A 20,000-nucleotide genomic window follows, 5' to 3' on the forward strand; every position below is an offset into this window, starting at 1 on the left:
AGTTGACCAATCACGACAGACTGGGCCGTTTGACCAATTTGAGAAGAGTTGACCAATCACGACAGACTGGGCCGTTTGACCAATTTGAGTAGAGTTGACCAATCATTACAGACTGGGCCGTTTGACCAATTTGAGTAGAGTTGACCAATCACGACAGACTGGGCCGTTTGACCAATTTGAGTAGAGTTGACCAATCACAACAGACTGGGCCGTTTGACCAATTTGAGTAGAGTTGACCAATCACGACAGACTGGGCCGTTTGACCAATTTGAGTAGAGTTGACCAATCATGACAGACTGGGCCATTTGACCAATTTGAGTAGAGTTGACCAATCATGACAGACTGGGCCATTTGACCAATTTGAGTAGAGTTGACCAATCACGACAGACTGGGCCGTTTGACCAATTTGAGTAGAGTTGACCAATCACGACAGACTGGGCCGTTTGACCAATTTGAGTAGAGTTGACCAATCATTACAGACTGGGCCGTTTGACCAATTTGAGTAGAGTTGACCAATCACGACAGACTGGGCCGTTTGACCAATTTGAGTAGAGTTGACCAATCACGACAGACTGGGCCGTTTGACCAATTTGAGAAGAGTTGACCAATCACGACAGACTGGGCCTTTTGACCAATTTGAGTAGAGTTGACCAATCATTACAGACTGGGCCGTTTGACCAATTTGAGTAGAGTTGACCAATCACGACAGACTGGGCCGTTTGACCAATTTGAGTAGAGTTGACCAATCACGACAGACTGGGCCGTTTGACCAATTTGAGTAGAGTTGACCAATCACGACAGACTGGGCCGTTTGACCAATTTGAGTAGAGTTGACCAATCACGACAGACTGGGCCGTTTGACCAATTTGAGTAGAGTTGACCAATCACGACAGACTGGGCCGTTTGACCAATTTGAGTAGAGTTGACCAATCACAACAGACTGGGCCGTTTGACCAATTTGAGTAGAGTTGACCAATCATTACAGACTGGGCCGTTTGACCAATTTGAGTTGAGTTGACCAATCATGACAGACTGGGCCGTTTGACCAATTTGAGTTGAGTTGACCAATCACGACAGACTGGGCCGTTTGACCAATTTGAGTAGAGTTGACCAATCACGACAAACTGGGCCGTTTGACCAATTTGAGTAGAGTTGACCAATCATAACAGACTGGGCCGTTTGACCAATTTGAGTAGAGTTGACCAATCACGACAGACTGGGCCGTTTGACCAATTTGAGTTGAGTTGACCAATCACGACAGACTGGGCCGTTTGACCAATTTGAGTAGAGTTGACCAATCACGACAAACTGGGCCGTTTGACCAATTTGAGTTGAGTTGACCAATCACGACAGACTGGGCCGTTTGACCAATTTGAGTAGAGTTGACCAATCACGACAGACTGGGCCGTTTGACCAATTTGAGTAGAGTTGACCAATCATGACAGACTGGGCCGTTTGACCAATTTGAGTAGAGTTGACCAATCACGACAGACTGGGCCGTTTGACCAATTTGAGTAGAGTTGACCAATCATGACAGACTGGGCCGTTTGACCAATTTGAGTAGAGTTGACCAATCACGACAGACTGGGCCGTTTGACCAATTTGAGTAGAGTTGACCCATCACGACAGACTGGGCCGTTTGACCAATTTGAGTAGAGTTGACCAATCATGACAGACTGGGCCGTTTGACCAATTTGAGTAGAGTTGACCAATCATGACAGACTGGGCCGTTTGACCAATTTGAGTAGAGTTGACCAATCACGACAGACTGGGCCGTTTGACCAATTTGAGTAGAGTTGACCAATCACGACAGACTGGGCCGTTTGACCAATTTGAGTAGAGTTGACCAATCACGACAGACTGGGCCGTTTGACCAATTTGAGTTGAGTTGACCAATCATTACAGACTGGGCCGTTTGACCAATTTGAGTAGAGTTGACCAATCACGACAGACTGGGCCGTTTGACCAATTTGAGTAGAGTTGACCAATCATTACAGACTGGGCCGTTTGACCAATTTGAGTAGAGTTGACCAATCACGACAGACTGGGCCGTTTGACCAATTTGAGTAGAGTTGACCAATCATGACAGACTGGGCCATTTGACCAATTTGAGTAGAGTTGACCAATCACGACAGACTGGGCCGTTTGACCAATTTGAGTAGAGTTGACCAATCATTACAGACTGGGCCGTTTGACCAATTTGAGTTGAGTTGACCAATCATGACAGACTGGGCCGTTTGACCAATTTGAGTTGAGTTGACCAATCACGACAGACTGGGCCGTTTGACCAATTTGAGTAGAGTTGACCAATCACGACAAACTGGGCCGTTTGACCAATTTGAGTAGAGTTGACCAATCATGACAGACTGGGCCGTTTGACCAATTTGAGTAGAGTTGACCAATCACGACAGACTGGGCCGTTTGACCAATTTGAGTTGAGTTGACCAATCACGACAGACTGGGCCGTTTGACCAATTTGAGTAGAGTTGACCAATCACGACAAACTGGGCCGTTTGACCAATTTGAGTTGAGTTGACCAATCACGACAGACTGGGCCGTTTGACCAATTTGAGTAGAGTTGACCAATCACGACAGACTGGGCCGTTTGACCAATTTGAGTAGAGTTGACCAATCATGACAGACTGGGCCGTTTGACCAATTTGAGTAGAGTTGACCAATCACGACAGACTGGGCCGTTTGACCAATTTGAGTAGAGTTGACCAATCATGACAGACTGGGCCGTTTGACCAATTTGAGTAGAGTTGACCAATCACGACAGACTGGGCCGTTTGACCAATTTGAGTAGAGTTGACCAATCACGACAGACTGGGCCGTTTGACCAATTTGAGTAGAGTTGACCAATCACGACAGACTGGGCCGTTTGACCAATTTGAGTTGAGTTGACCAATCACGACAGACTGGGCCGTTTGACCAATTTGAGTAGAGTTGACCAATCACGACAAACTGGGCCGTTTGACCAATTTGAGTTGAGTTGACCAATCACGACAGACTGGGCCGTTTGACCAATTTGAGTAGAGTTGACCAATCACGACAGACTGGGCCGTTTGACCAATTTGAGTAGAGTTGACCAATCACGACAGACTGGGCCGTTTGACCAATTTGAGTAGAGTTGACCAATCATGACAGACTGGGCCGTTTGACCAATTTGAGTAGAGTTGACCAATCATGACAGACTGGGCCGTTTGACCAATTTGAGTAGAGTTGACCAATCACGACAGACTGGGCCGTTTGACCAATTTGAGTAGAGTTGACCAATCACGACAGACTGGGCCGTTTGACCAATTTGAGTAGAGTTGACCAATCACGACAGACTGGGCCGTTTGACCAATTTGAGTTGAGTTGACCAATCATTACAGACTGGGCCGTTTGACCAATTTGAGTAGAGTTGACCAATCACGACAGACTGGGCCGTTTGACCAATTTGAGTAGAGTTGACCAATCACGACAGACTGGGCCGTTTGACCAATTTGAGTAGAGTTGACCAATCATTACAGACTGGGCCGTTTGACCAATTTGAGTAGAGTTGACCAATCACGACAGACTGGGCCGTTTGACCAATTTGAGTAGAGTTGACCAATCATTACAGACTGGGCCGTTTGACCAATTTGAGTAGAGTTGACCAATCACGACAGACTGGGCCGTTTGACCAATTTGAGTAGAGTTGACCAATCACGACAGACTGGGCCGTTTGACCAATTTGAGTAGAGTTGACCAATCATTACAGACTGGGCCGTTTGACCAATTTGAGTAGAGTTGACCAATCACGACAGACTGGGCCGTTTGACCAATTTGAGTAGAGTTGACCAATCACGACAGACTGGGCCATCTGACCAATTTGAGTAGAGTTGACCAATCATGACAGACTGGGCCGTTTGACCAATTTGAGTAGAGTTGACCAATCATTACAGACTGGGCCGTTTGACCAATTTGAGTAGAGTTGACCAATCACGACAGACTGGGCCGTTTGACCAATTTGAGTAGAGTTGACCAATCATTACAGACTGGGCCGTTTGACCAATTTGAGTAGAGTTGACCAATCACGACAGACTGGGCCGTTTGACCAATTTGAGTAGAGTTGACCAATCATGACAGACTGGGCCGTTTGACCAATTTGAGTAGAGTTGACCAATCACGACAGACTGGGCCGTTTGACCAATTTGAGTAGAGTTGACCAATCACGACAGACTGGGCCGTTTGACCAATTTGAGTAGAGTTGACCAATCACGACAGACTGGGCCGTTTGACCAATTTGAGTAGAGTTGACCAATCACGACAGACTGGGCCGTTTGACCAATTTGAGTAGAGTTGACCAATCACGACAGACTGGGCCATCTGACCAATTTGAGTAGAGTTGACCAATCATGACAGACTGGGCCGTTTGACCAATTTGAGTAGAGTTGACCAATCACGACAGACTGGGCCATCTGACCAATCAGAGCAGGCTCTCGGAAAGGTGGAGTTTGAATATTTGAACAATCTGTTTTCAGACTCTTTGATAAAAGTGTGCACTGTATATTCTGAGAACATTGTGTTTTTGACCACGGACGCATGTAAACCTGCTGTAGGAGACGCCAAACCAAAACTAATGTAAGGTGGAAAATAATCAAAGATACAACAAGATAGAACAAAATCATCTGCTTTGCTGTTAGCAGCCATCGTCATGATCAGGATATTGAAATTGACTCAACCCCTTCCCCCTTAACGCCATCAGAAGGGCCAGTTGGAGAGAGAACAACAAAAGACTGGCTGGCTGGCAAACAGGTTCTTACACCTTTGATACAATGGGGGAAGTTTTGTCTGATTGGTTACTTTCAAATGTCTCACGGTTTGGTCTGATTGGTCAGTTTTACAAGAGTCAGATTTGAATTTGGTGACATCAGGGAAGAGGATAAAAGAGGATTTCATCTGTAGCTCGCGCTCTTTTTGATTCTCTGCTTTCTCTGGAGAGAGCTGTTCTTTAGCTCTCTTTCTTTCTCTCTCTCTCTCTCTCTCTCTCTCTCTCTCTCTCTCTCTTTCTCTCTCTATCACACAGGTAACATTCTAGGCAGAGGCCTACAGAGCATAATTAAGGGTTTATGTTTTACATTTATTTGAAACTATTTGAAGTGTAACCATAACCAGAATTTGTGTTTCCTTTTAGAAGAGATTTATGTCTATGATGTAATTGACATTTTACATTTACTTGATTGTTAATAAATTGTTACATTTTGATCCTTTCTGAATTAATCTGTAATTATTAACTATCTCCAATGTGGAACGGTATAATTGTAACAAAGGGTTAAAACGGAACGATCAGATGTATGATTAACTATCAAAAATAGATGACCAAACAATCGGTTGGGATTCTCTTCTAAATGCGACAACTATGATAAATGGAGTCAGATAAAGAATATTATAATCAAATCCATTCTTCCAGCTGAAACACTGAACGCGTGCGGCCTTCACCGCGGTTCGCTACCGATCCTTGGAGCGAATTCATGCGGTCCTACACTAAGAACCTTTAAAATTGCATAATAGGGGCACTTTAACAAAAATAGCTGAGCTTTTGAAACGCTGAAACTTCCTGAAGCCTCGAAACCTTTGCTAATCATTTCCTTTAACTCGTGGTTCGAAGCGCGTATCAAACTGCCCGTCACACGATTTCAATAAATGAGGTTTCATTACGTCATAACCAATGTAACATATATCAATGTTCTCTCAGGGCTCCGAACCGGTTCAAGGAACGAAAACGAAAACCGGAAACAAACGAAATTTTAAGAGGAACAAAAACGAAATCAAAATCAATTTGAATCGTTCTGAACAGAAACGTTAATTTGAAATGACCATGAACCGGTTAATAACGTTATTTTATCGTTCTCTTTAATATTTTAATTTGGCAGTGACCAATCATGAATTGAGTAGTTCAGCATGTGACGTTGACGGATCAAGCGTGAGTGAAAATAATGCGCGCGCACCATCATCTGTGAATCTACCGGTAACGCAAGTCAGTATGAGCGCGCATTTTCATGCCTCAAGTACATTTCTTTCCCCGCTGAGGTCTACAATGAAAGCGCAGGTATTGGAGGACATTATTTTCGTACGTTTAAATAAGCAGTGCGGACTTTAAGCTCAAATAGACTGATTTAGGCTAGTTTGTGGATTTTGTTTAAGCCTATCCAAGTAGGCTACTAGCATCTATCAAACATTTTTCCTATAGTCTTTCAGATTGCCAATACAGCTCAATGTTTTCTATATAGACGGTTGATGCTTCGTATTAAATGGTGTTATATTGCATTAAATGATTGGGCTTTATTAGCTGACTGAATTTGATTATGTGATGCGAGGACGTGTTGCGCAGTGTTTGCTTTGAAATTACCAGCTGACGGTGCATTAATGGTTATCCAGTTTATTTATTCTTTATTCAGTCCCTCCAGAAAAACGCGATTATGCGATCGCGTGATTTAATGCATAATCAGCCAAAGTCCGCATATTCATGCGGGGGCCGCATTTTTTCAAATACGCCGCACTTTCGCCGCATAAATTGCCTATTTCCGCGTGCAAAATATGCGGGGCTACCATGATTTCATAATCCCCGCATTTTCGTTGCAAAAAAAGTCATATATATTAGCAGAAAGTTGAAAATTTTTCGTTTACTTCACACAAGAGCCGCCATTTCCGCCTATTGCCATGGGAACGTTTTGAAGTGACGTGATTACCCGACGCGAACGTCATCGAAAAGCTTCAAACCCCGTGGAGAAACCATAGATACCGGTGAAACCATGATGAAGCACAAACTCCCATTGGCCAACAAAAATAACAGCAAAAGAGCAAAGCAGTTTCCCTGTGTGCTGACTGATTTCAAAACACAGCATCATGAAGCTTTGAAGCGTTATGAATCAATGAGTCGATTCAGCGGTTTGAAGCGTTATGAATCAATGAGTCGATTCAGCGGTTTGAAGCGTTATGAATCAATGAGTCGATTCAGCGGTTTGAAGCGTTATGAATCAATGAGTCGATACAGCGGTTTGAAGCGTTATGAATCAATGAGTCGATTCAGCGGTTTGAAGCGTTATGAATCAATGAGTCGATACAGCGGTTTGAAGCGTTATGAATCAATGAGTCGATTCAGAGGGTTGGATCGCCAAAGTCACGTATTTCAGCAGTTTGACACGCGATCCGAATCATGAATCGACTCGATGATTCATAGCATCATGATGCTTTGTTTTGAAATCAGTCATCACTATATAAGTCGTTATTTAGTTTTTTTTTGCACACAATAACTATTATCGTCGCTTCATAAAGTTATTGTAGAACCACTGTAGTGAGATGGACTTTGTAACGACGTCTTTAGTAGGCTACCTTTTATGGGTCTTGAGAGTGTACATTGTGCAAATGGAGGCCTTTCTGAGCCTTCGGAATTCAACTAAAATATCTTAATTTGTGTCCAACAACATAAAGGGAAGTCATTAATGACAGAATTTTCATTTTTAGGTGAACTAACCCTTTAAGAGATTGCACTTTGTGCATTGGAAGCACTCAAATGTCTGTTTTGTATAGCGACATCTGTAAAACAGGAAGTTATTTATTAATTTTTTCAGAAGTTGTAGCATATTCCTTTTGTAAAGCTACAGAACTTGATTGACTAAATGTTTTGTAAATTTTAGCCATTATTAAGGTCTTCAATAAAACAAGATGAGAACTTAAATATTCCAGCACTTTCTGTGATGTAGTGCTTTTTTTCTCTCTCATCAAACCGCAGTTTTTGCAAGTTCCCGCAATTTTATCGCATAAAATTGCATAAATATCCCGCATTTTTCATCGCATTTTTTAAGAAAACGTGCCGCATAATCAAGGATTTTTGCCCGCAACAATCACAAAAAAAAGCCGCATTTTTCTGGAAGGACTGTTTATTCATGCAATTTTTAAAACAAGTCGTGTTGAAAAAAGTTTTGTAACATTACAAAGAATGTTATCACTCTTCTGAAAAGAATTAGGCATATAGAGGCCACTTTCGATTGTCTAACGCTCCATTAAAGCAGGTCCACTGTTTATGCTTTGTAATTAATGCATGTATTTCTGTTGTGGTTTTAAAAATGTTATGAAATAAATATTCAAGTTTAATTACCATGCGTTATATTATTATTGAATGAAAATAAGTCTATTTATACATATTTGTTTAAAGTATAGGCTAAATTAAAATAACGTTATTAACCGGTATTTTTTCAAATCAAACAGATTCCGCAAAAACGGAAACGCTATAATATCGATTCTGCTCGGAGTGAACCGATTGATATTTTTTTCCATTTTTAAGCCCTGGTTCTAATACAATCATGTATAGTATGTGTGCCTGTGCAGAGCTGTGATTGGCCAGTTACCCGGTTGAGTTTGATGAGCACGCAGGGTTTGCCGTCCTGGTATCCGTACGTGCGGTCGGTGAATCCGGCACAGTCCTCCAGCACGGTGCGGTTAAACTGGCACGCGCGTTTGGGATTGTTGCGCACGTCTCCGCTGTCATCCTGAATGAAGTACTCATCTGGGGTGCAGGCGTCGTTGTTCATCACCTGCTGAGAGTTATTATAGGCTGCGGGAAAACAGGCGGAGGCACAAACAGACCAAATGTCAAGCTTTCTTTACTGCTGTTCCTGTAGCAGGCTTATTATCGCTAACTGAAACGATTAAAAACATCGGAAACACTTTACAGTATTAACTAACATGAACTGAAATGGCTGAAAAATTCATAAATACAGACACTAGTAATGTGATTTCATGGTTTATCACTTTCGCCCAGTAGGTGGCGCTGTGACCAGATTGATGTGGTGTGGTCAGAGTGAGGTGACAATGACACGTGCAAAGTTTGGTGTCAAAATGTCAAAGCATTGCAGAGATTCCGCCTCAGAGTCGCTTTGGCATCGTGCCATCAAATTTGTTGGCATGATATACCAAAATAGTTTCGTCTATTGACACAAAATCCATTATTTTTTGCCAGCATGGTCAGAAGATGATACGATTCTATTTTGGTGAAAATTGGACAAACGGTTGAGGAGGAGTTCGAAAAAGTGTGTTTTAAAGAAAATCAAAATGGCGGACAGAAGGTTCGGTTTACTATGGCAAAATTAGTATCATTTTACTTGGGTAATCGCGACGGGGACTTCTGAGCAGAGTAGACCAATCAGAACAGACTGGGCCATCTGACCAATCAGAGCAGAGTAGACCAATCCGAACAGACTGGGCCATCTGACCAATCAGAGCAGAGTAGACCAATCAGAACAGACTGGGCCATCTGACCAATCAGAGCAGAGTAGACCAATCAGAACAGACTGGGCCATCTGACCAATCAGAGCAGAGTAGACCAATCCGAACAGACTGGGCCATCTGACCAATCAGAGCAGAGTAGACCAATCAGAACATCTGACCAATCTGATAAAATTTTGGTGAGAATTGGACAAACGGTTCGAAAAAAGTGTTTTAAAGAATATCAAAATGGCGGACAGAAGGTTTGGCTTACTATGGCAAAATTAGTATCATTTACTTGGGTAAAGACCCAAGATCAGTTTCATTACATTTGACTAATTAGCATTTTTGGACATTTCAACTTTTGACCACAAGGTGGTGCTGTCATGAAACTTTTTGAGTACCTTCAGGGCTTGGTGTCGAAGACAAATACTGAGTTTAATATAACATTTTACAACAAAATTTGAAGTAGCCGACACCTAAAATGGTGGCCGATATGGGAGAATTTGGTATCGTTCGACTCGGCATTCTGCACCGAATCTAAAGAGACCAGTTTTGTGAATTTTGACCAAACCCTTCAGAAGTTTTTAGCAAAATTTTAAATGTTTCATATCTCCAGACCACTAGGTGGCACTGTGCCGAAACTGTGCAGGTATCCTCAGGTCATGGTTAACATAACACACACCAAGTTTGGTCAAGATACGCTACAGTGTTCTAGAGGTACAGCCTCAAATCCATTTTGACGTGTGAATTCTTTCACATTGACAACGGTTCGACGAATCAACTTTTCAAAATTAAAAAAAAAAATTGTGAAAATTGGAGCAACGGCCTATAGGACGAGGTTGAAAATAACATCAATCGAATCATCTTGAGCCAAGGAATTTGAGGAAAAGGGAATTTTTACGGTTCAAAGTTATTAGCATAAACGTAAGTGAAATTTCAGACAGTTGGTGGCGCTAGAGGGCTTGAGTTAGCGACTCTAAAATCAGTGTGAATAATGTTCAGACGGTCCTCTAAACGTGTGCCAAATCTCACAACTTTCCCACAGGCGCTTCTGTGGGCGGACATTAACTATATTACTTAAATAAAGATGAAATAACATAAACTATAAATATTAGATCAACTTAAAAATTAGAATATGAGATAATAGAAAACTAAACTAAAATTAGAACTGAAATAAATTAAAGTTGACCCGGAAATAATTGAAATATAAAAACGAATTAAACATAAATAGTAATATTTAAAAAGAACAAAAACGATTGAATAAAAATGACAAAAGTACAACATAATAACAAAAAACGACAAATGAATATAACAAAAACAGAAAATATTAAAATAAAAGTTAATTCAAAATATTATTAAAAACTGGTATATAAATAATGTTGCAGGCTTAATGTCGTTAACTAAGAATATTAAAAAAAACATTTCTGTTAATTGAAATAAAACTGAAATAAAATATAAATATAAATATTAGATGAAAAAACTTACGAAAATAACAAAAGTTGAAGCACTAAAATTAATAACTGGAAATAAATAAAAACTAAAAATGAAATGAACATGAATTAAACCTAAATAATATTTTTTAAAATAATAAAAACTAATGAAAATGCCAAAAGAAAATATTAAAAAATATATATATATAAAAAAAAGCTAATTCAAAATATTAATAAAATAAATACGCTTTAAAAAAAAACATAGCAGGCATATTTCTGTTAATTAAAACTATTTAAAAAAAATGAAATTAAGCTGGAATAAAATTAAATTAAATATAATGAAAATCTTCAAATAAATGAAAATTAGAAATGTTTACTTGGCGTTAAACTAAAATAAGTAATAAAAATTACTAACGAGAATAAAAAAAATGAAATAATAATAAATCAAACCTCAAAAGTATATTTAAAAGAACAAAAACTAATAAAAATTACCAAATATTAGATGAAAAACTAAAACTTACGAAAATAATAAAAGTTGAAGCACTAAAATTAATAACCGGAAATAAATAAAAACTAAAAATGAAATGAACATGAATTAAACCTAAATAATATATTTTTTTTAATAATAAAAGCTAATGAAAAAAAAATATATAAAAGCTAATTCAAAATATTAATAAAATAAATAAGCTTTAAAAAAATGTAGCAGGCTTATTCTGTTCATTAAAACAATTTAAAACAATTGAAATTAAGCTGAAATAAAATAAAATATAATGAAAATCTTCAAATAAATGAAAATTAGAAATGTTTACTTGGCGTTAAACTAAAATAAGAAATAAAAATTACTAACAAGAAATAAAAAAAAACTGAAACAGTAATAAATCAAACCTCAAAAGTATATTTAAAAGAACAAAAACTAATAAAAATGACCAAAGCACATTATATATATATATATATATATATATATATATATATATATATATATATATATATATATATATATATATATATATATATATATATATATATATATATATATATAATATTCAAATTAAAACTGAAAATATAAAATAAAAGCTAATTCAAAATATTAATAAAAAACATAATAGTATATTAAAGCTACACTGTGTAACTTTTTTAGTTTATTCTTAGCTAAAAACACTTAGTTCTTTCAAACATATATGTGCTCATTAATGTATATTTACTTCTTTCAAGTAATAAAGTATTCTCGTAAGTTTATAATATGCCATTGAAATATACGGGTGAGGGTTCGAATGCGGGTCGCCATGTTGCCCCTCCATCTTGAAAGTACATTAGCCAAAGAGGGACATTCCCGTAAATTCAAGCTTTGCCTTTCTCCGTGTCGAATGTGGACGAGGTTGAACTGGAAGCCATATTAATCTGGGACTAAATCGGCCACCGTAGGAGTTAAAACGAAATCGGAATTGAGAGGAAGAGAAACTAATATTCACTGGATGGTCATATACCTTTTCACCACTAGATGGGGGAAAATATCACACAGTGTAGCTTTAAGTAAACTGCCCTGTAAATGATAATAAAACACACACTCTTTACTCACGTGCAAGGAAGTTGTCCAGGGCCTGAACGTATGAGTCCCAGCTCTCTGTCTTGTCCACATTATAAACGATTTCTAGAGCCTCTCCTTTAGGCCGAATCATCATGCCTACAAACACACACACACACACAAGTTGCATGACTGTGTGTGTGAAGGTGATGGCCTCTGTTTGCGTGTGTGTGTGTGTTTTATAGTGAATTTGTACCTGGTGTAGCCAGGCGGTCCTGCCAAGTGGGCTTATAATCGTCCAGCGTCAGCAGCATCACATACATGGTGAGGCAGAACATGCCGGCCAGAAACGTGTAGAAGACGAGATAGAAGAGCAGAATCAGACCTGCGGACCACAGAAGAAGAAGAAGAAGAAGAAGAGCTCCTCATGAGTCTCTGAACAAGCACTGCTCATTTTCATTCAGTTTGAGTCATAGTCTTTTGACTGAAATGCCATTTAGATTTAGTCATATTTTAGTCACCTGAATTGTTTTTAGTTTTAGTCGACTAAATATCATAAGATTTTAAATCTACAGTAGGTTTAGTCTCCTAAAACCTAATGAGTTTAGTTTAATTGTAGTACATTAAGCATTTAAAGGGTTAGTTCACCCAAAAATGTAAATTCTGTCATTAATTCCTCACCCTCATGTGGTTGGACACCCGTCAGACCTCCGTTCATCTTCAGACACAAATGAAGATATTTTAGTGTAAAGCTGATGCTGAGAAAGGCTTCAGATAGGCCTCCATTGGCATTCAGTACATTTACACTCACAAGACCCATAAAAGGCACTAAAAACGTCGTTACAAAGTCCATCTCACCACAGTGACTCTACAATAATTTTACGATGCGACGACAATAGTTTTTGTGCGCAAAAAAAATCTAAATAACACCTTTATCCAGCTTGTTATTGTCTTCCGTGTGTGTCTCCACGACGCATGCGTGAGAATATGAGCAGATCCGGCGTTCGGACACATGACCCAGAAGAGATTTGTTTACGAGCAGAGGAAGACGCGCGTATCTCAGCTGTTGAATTCTACACTGATCGTGCTTTAGGTCCCGGCGTAGATCTCAAAATGTGTGCATTTCATGTATTCCCGAACGCCGGATCTGCTCATATTCTCACGCATGCGTCGTGGAGACACACACGGAAGACAAGAACAAGCTGGATAAAGGTGTTATTTTGATTTTTTTTGCGCACAAAAACTATTGTCGTCGCATCGTAAAATTATTGTAGAGTCACTGTGGTGAGATGGACTTTGTAACGACGTTTTTAGTGCCTTTTATGGGTCTTGTGAGTGTAAATGTACTGAATGCCAATGGAGGCCTATCTGAAGCCTTTCTCAGCATCAGCTTTACACTAAAATATCTTCATTTGTGTCTGAAGATGAACGGAGGTCTTACGGGTCTCGAACGACATGAGGGTGAGGAATTAATGACACAATTTACATTTTTTGGGTGAACTAACCCTTTAAGCATAACCGACTGTCACTTGTCATTTTGTTTTTGATATTAATGCTGCCTTCATGTGTTATCGGAAATCTCCTAATTCCCACTTTAGAAGTCGTGATTACGAGCTTGTTGCATTCAAGTGCTTTGTTGTCGGAGTGAACAGGAATCATGGTTATTCTTGCCTATTTATTGGGAAAATCTTATTAAAACCAACATCATATATAGTCTCCCATGCACCGACAACCATATAAACATTCCAGATAGTCCGCTTTCTGCTGATTCTGTAATTTCAGTCAAATGCAGGCTATTTTCGCTGTGTACCAAACATACAACACGCTTCATATGATTACTCTTACATGCAGTGTTGGGCACGTTACTTTAAAAAAGTAATTAGTTATAGTTACTAGTTACTTCTTACAAATAGTAACTGAGTTAGTAACTGAGTTACATCATTATAAAAGTAACTAATTACCAGGGAAAGTAATTACTGCGTTACTTTTTTTTTCTTTCAAATGTTAAAATATGTCAAATAATTTGGATGCCCCCAATATTAGATATGTTAAATGAATGAATTGGACACTAAATAGAATAAATTATTATTATAAAACATTGTACATTAATGTACACTATTGTAATGTTGCTGTGGGACAATGTGAGAGACACCTATCAAATTCAATGCATCATTGTAAATATTATCAGTAGACCTACTATAGTGTACATATTGTGTAAATATTATCAGTACTATACTTTCCTGTGGTAGTGGAGCTCACGTTATCACCTGGGTTTTTAGCCACTAATTTTGTGGCATATGATGATGTGAGGCGCTTCAGAATCACTTGCCACCGGCGTGGAGAAACTCTTTCTTCCTGGGCATAAGTTGCACATTACATAAATATTCTTACCTTTCACCTCAACGAGGGAAAAGTAGCGCTTATACTTCCAATTTGCGAAAGCTACCTTTGAAGTCGTTGGACTATCGCTGAATGTGCATATGCGTGTGCGTCATAGGTGTGTGTGTGTGTGTGTGTGTGTGTGTGTGTGTGTGTGTGTGTGTGTGTGTGAACCATAGACCGTGAAAAAAAATAGGTGTGAACTCAACCTATCAACTTCAACCTTGTCTCCCACCCACCAATCATCATCAGTTATGTGTACCACCGCACCCACCCCCAACACGCATGGCTGGTGCGCGCGCACACGCACACACACACACACACACACATTGCAGGTCCGACTGACAGAGAGCCTGTTCGGATGAAAAGCGCTTCAGTGAGCTCAATTATAGTAACGCGACTAACGCCGCATTTTTTTCCCTCAGTAACGCTAACGGCGTTGTAACGGGAGAAACAGTAATTCGTTTGATTACTCGTTACAGAAAAAAATAATTCCGTTAGTAACGCCGTTTATCTGTAACGCCGTTATTCCCAACACTGCTTACATGTAAATATGTACTACATTAATGTCAAGACAAGACGACCTAAAAAAAACCCAATAAAACCACACCTGCCACCAGTGTTGGGGGAAACGCATTACAAGTAACTTTAGTTACGTAATAATATTACTTTTTCCAAGTAACTAGTAAAGTAACGCATTACTTTTCAAATTTACAACAAAATATCTGAGTTACTTTTTCAAAAAAGTAATGCAAGTTACTTTTTCACATTAATATAAAATCAGTCAAATGCAAAATCAGAGTACTATGCAAACCTCCAATAATTAAATGTTAAATAAAACAACTATTTTTATGCATAATCTACCTTTATATTGAAATGACCAATGTCTTGCTGCTGACCTTTGATGATGAAAATTACTAGATTTTTTGTTTTTATTGGTAAAACTTTTTTCTCCTGCATCCTATTCCTCCATTATCTAGAGCTGCGCCCTCTACTGTTCATGCGGGAATTTGCATTTTTACCTCAGCCTGGGGCTTATTATTTAAATTTTGGTATGAAGATGTCTTTACCGTTGCACAAAAATATAACTTTTTTGTTATAAACAAAAACAAGCCCAGCCCAGGTGAGAAAAAGTAACGCAAAAGTAACGTAACGCATTACTTTTCTTAAAAAGTATCTAAGTAACTCAATTAGTTACTTTTTAAGGGAGTAACGCAATATTGTAAAGCATTACTTTTCAAAGTAACTTTCCCCAACACTGCCTGCCACATTAGTCTAGTTCTCCCCGCCACCATGTTTAAAGCTTATGACACGCCCATCTCAAGAATTGGGGTATCAAAATTATTTCCGAAATTCCCAGTGGTAAACACGACATCAGAGGGCGTTCATGTGCAATTTTTACCTCGGAAACTCGTATTTACGATAATTCCGATAGCACGTGAAGGCAGCCAAAAAATACACGAAAGAGCTCAATTCACTTTTTTAAAAACATCTCTATAATTTTTATAACTCTGTATTTCTGTTTTAGTCAGTAGGCCATATCAGGTTAAGCTAAAGCTTCAAAATAAGTTTATTTTTTTAATTTCAGTTAACATCTGTTTAATTTCAAGCAATTAGGTTTTTTTAATGGTTTTAGTGAACTATTATAACCCTGATACTTTATTGAATATGTGTCAAATACTGGTCTTTCCTCCTGACTATGAATTAAATGGGAATTAAATTAAATACAGTTTATTGTGTAAGCAAAAACTAATATATAATGCGTGACTTTTAATTATAAACAAGCTGGAAATACACCGGGACTCTTATTTTGAAATCTCGCCTTAGTTGCAGGAGCTCATTCAAGTTCAGATGAGGAGATAAAATATGCATTGTTACAATCGTCTAAAACACATTACTATATAAACATGGTAAAGTAAACATTGTCATTATTCACCAGCATTAGTTCATAATCAATTGCGTGTCATAAATGTGTGTTATTGATTGAGCCGCTCTGGAGCTGGATTGGGGGTGTGTGAGCCTGTAGATCGTGTGTTTTCCAGCGGTTAGATCAGTTCAGATCAAATGTGTTCAGTTCTGACTGGATCTCTGCCCTAATCCACCCTCACTAATTACAGTTGATTTTCGTCATAGTTTTTGTCATTCAACACTAGTTTTTATTTAGCTATCGTCTCTTTTCGTCAGTGAAAAAAGGTTTTTGATGAAAATTATTTGTCAACGAAATTAACACTGCTCTGAAGGTCATCACAAACGCCATCGCTTGAATCCAACACACACACACGCACAAAAACCTGAAATACGGATTCAACCGGTTTACTGTTGCCCTTACGAACACTGGTACACTTCAATTTCATGTTATTAAGTGTACTTAAGGAGAATAAATTGTCAAGCCACGATACCGAACCCCTCTGTGTCCACGTCCACCATCCACGAACATACATAACACAACGCAGAGTAGGTTTAGGGGGTGAGTGTAACTGAGGCCAGCTAGTAGTCACTGTGCGAGTAAACCTCACTCCTCTGAGCTCAAGAGACGCTCTAGTGACTGACGCTAGGGGTTGCAGCCTTTAGCCTCATTGTTAGGGCATCCGACTCTCATGCTGACGGACCTGGGTTCGAGTCCCCCCTGGAGCGGGCGCTGTGAACAGGATGGGTAACATATACTCATATAAAATATACTCATATATTTTAAGCATACTAACATCAATGAACTAGTAATAAAATTCTAAGTGTACTATTTCGATACTGTTTGGGACAAAACTGGCCGGCTTTTTAGTGTATAAAGGTATACTTTTAAGTATACTAGTATCAATGTAGTAGTAGTATACTAGTAAGTGTACTATTTTGATACTATTTGGGACAAAATTGGTCAATTTTTTGTGTATAAAAGAAGTATACTTTATGTAGTAAGTATACTAATAGCAATGTAGTAGTAGTATACTTGTAAGTGTACTATTTCGATACTGCTTGGGACAAAACTGGCCCGCTTTTTTGTGTATTAAAGTATACTTTATTTAGTAAGTATACTAATAGCAATGTAGTAGTAGTATACTTGTAAGTGTACTATTTTAATACTACTTGTATTGTTAAATGCTACTTGGGACCACATTTTTCCACATTTTAGTGTATAGAAGTAGACTTTTAAGTATACTTTATGTAGTAAGTATACTAATAGCAATGTACTAGTAGTATACTTGCAAGTGTACTATTTTAATACTACTTGTATTGTTAAATGCTACTTGGGACCACATTTTTCCACATTTTAGTGTATAAAAGTAGACTTTTAAGTATACTTTATGTAGTAAGTATACGAATAGCAATGTACTAGTAGTATACTTGTAAGTGTACTATTTTGATACTACTTGGGACAAAACCGACCGGCTTTTTTAGTGTATAAAGGTATACTTTTAAGTATACTAGTATCAATGTAGTAGTTGTATACTTGTAAGTGTACTATTTTAATACTACTTGTATTGTTAAATGCTACTTGGGACCACATTTTTCCACTTTTTAGTGTATAAAAGTAGACTTAAGTATACTTTATGTAGTAAGTATACTAATAGCAATGAACTAGTAGTAAAATTGTAAGTGTATTATTTCGATACTGCTTGGGACAAAACTGGTCCTGCTTTTTTAGTGTATTAAAGTATACTTTTAAGTATACTAGTATCAATTTAGTAGTAGTATACTTGTAAGTGTACTATTGTAATACTACTTGTATTATTAAATGCTACTTGGGACAACATTTTTCCACTTTTTAGTGTATAGAAGTAGACTTTTAAGTATACTTTATGTAGTAAGTATCCTAATAGCAATGTACTAGTAGTATACTAGTAAGTGTACTACTACAATACTACTTGGGACAAAACTGGCCCGCTTTTTAGTGTATTAAAGTATACTTTATGTAGTAAGTATACTAATATCAATGTACTAGTAGTATACTAGTAAGTGTACTATTTCGATACTGCTTGGGACAAAACTGGCCCCCTTTTTAGTCTATTAAGGAATAATTTTAAGTATACTAGTATCAATGTACTATTTCAATACTACTTAGGACCAAGATTGGCCCACTTTTTCTTGATATCACAAAAAAGATGTGATTGGATAACTGGACTCACCAGTGAACCAATCGCATCACAGCATCTCAGATGTTGATGGTTTTGAAACGCCTGAGTCATAGTATGTGATCAGAATTATTTGGTTTAATTCCCGTTCAGAAGCGTCTCACACGACGCAAGAGAACATGACGGAGTTTATTGCGTTTCGTCGTTTATGATGGAGGGAAAAAGAGCCTGATTACAGCTGTGCCGCCCCATACACAACAAACTGAGATGCTCTGTGTATTCTGGCCGGTTCTCCACTGGTCCTCCATGACCCTGTGGCCGGTTCTCCACTGGTCCTTCATGACCCTGTGGCCGGTTCTCCACTGGTCCTCCATGACCCTGTGGCCGGTTCTCCACTGGTCCTTCATGACCCTGTGGCCGGTTCTCCACTGGTCCTTCATGACCCTGTGGCCGGTTCTCCACTGGTCCTTCATGACCCTGTGGCCGGTTCTCCACTGGTCCTCCATGACCCTGTGGCCGGTTCTCCACTGGTCCTTCATGACCCTGTGGCCGGTTCTCCACTGGTCCTCCATGACCCTGTGGCCGGTTCTCCACTGGTCCTCCATGACCCTGTGGCCGGTTCTCCACTGTTCCTTCATGACCCTGTGGCCGGTTCTCCACTGGTCCTCCATGACCCTGTGGCCGGTTCTCCACTGGTCCTCCATGACCCTGTGGCCGGTTCTCCACTGGTCCTCCATGACCCTGTGGCCGGTTCTCCACTGGTCCTCCATGACCCTGTGGCCGGTTCTCCACTGGTCCTCCATGACCCTGTGGCCGGTTCTCCACTGGTCTTCCATGACCCTGTGGCCGGTTCTCCACTGTTCCTCCATGACCCTGTGGCCGGTTCTCCACTGGTCCTCCATGACCCTGTGGCCGGTTCTCCATTGGTCCTTCATGACCCTGTGGCCGGTTCTCCACTGGTCCTCCATGACCCTGTGGCCGGTTCTTCTCTGGTCCTTCATGACCCTGTGGCCGGTTCTTCTCTGGTCCTTCATGACCCTGTGGCCGGTTCTCCACTGGTCCTTCATGACCCTGTGGCCGGTTCTCCACTGGTCCTCCATGACCCTGTGGCCGGTTCTCCACTGGTCCTTCATGACCCTGTGGCCGGTTCTCCACTGGTCCTCCATGACCCTGTGGCCGGTTCTCCACTGGTCCTCCATGACCCTGTGGCCGGTTCTCCACTGGTCCTCCATGACCCTGTGGCCGGTTCTCCACTGGTCCTCCATGAGCCTGTGGCCGGTTCTCCACTGGTCCTCCATGACCCTGTGGCCGGTTCTCCACTGGTCCTCCATGACCCTGTGGCCGGTTCTCCACTGGTCCTCCATGACCCTG

The 20,000-nt window shown here is 39.6% G+C and overlaps 1 protein-coding gene across 4 annotated transcripts in view; it reads right to left on the reverse strand.

The window, feature by feature from the left end:
* atp1b2a (ATPase Na+/K+ transporting subunit beta 2a) overlaps window positions 1–20,000 on the reverse strand; it is a 32,696-nt gene that overhangs the window by 7,165 nt on the left and 5,531 nt on the right. For all 4 annotated transcript variants that reach the window (XM_079801781.1, XM_079801782.1, XM_079801783.1 and 1 more), the window contains exons 2-4: window positions 12,443–12,571; window positions 12,241–12,345; window positions 8,376–8,581 (exon numbers count right to left, since the gene is read on the reverse strand). In XM_079801781.1, the coding sequence (XP_079657907.1) occupies window positions 8,376–8,581; window positions 12,241–12,345; window positions 12,443–12,571 (440 nt within the window). The remainder of the gene's footprint in view (window positions 1–8,375; window positions 8,582–12,240; window positions 12,346–12,442; window positions 12,572–20,000) is intronic.

Source organism: Gobio gobio (assembly GCF_949357685.1).
Source record: "Gobio gobio genome assembly, chromosome: 21".
NCBI classification, from domain to species: Eukaryota; Metazoa; Chordata; class Actinopteri; order Cypriniformes; family Gobionidae; genus Gobio; species Gobio gobio.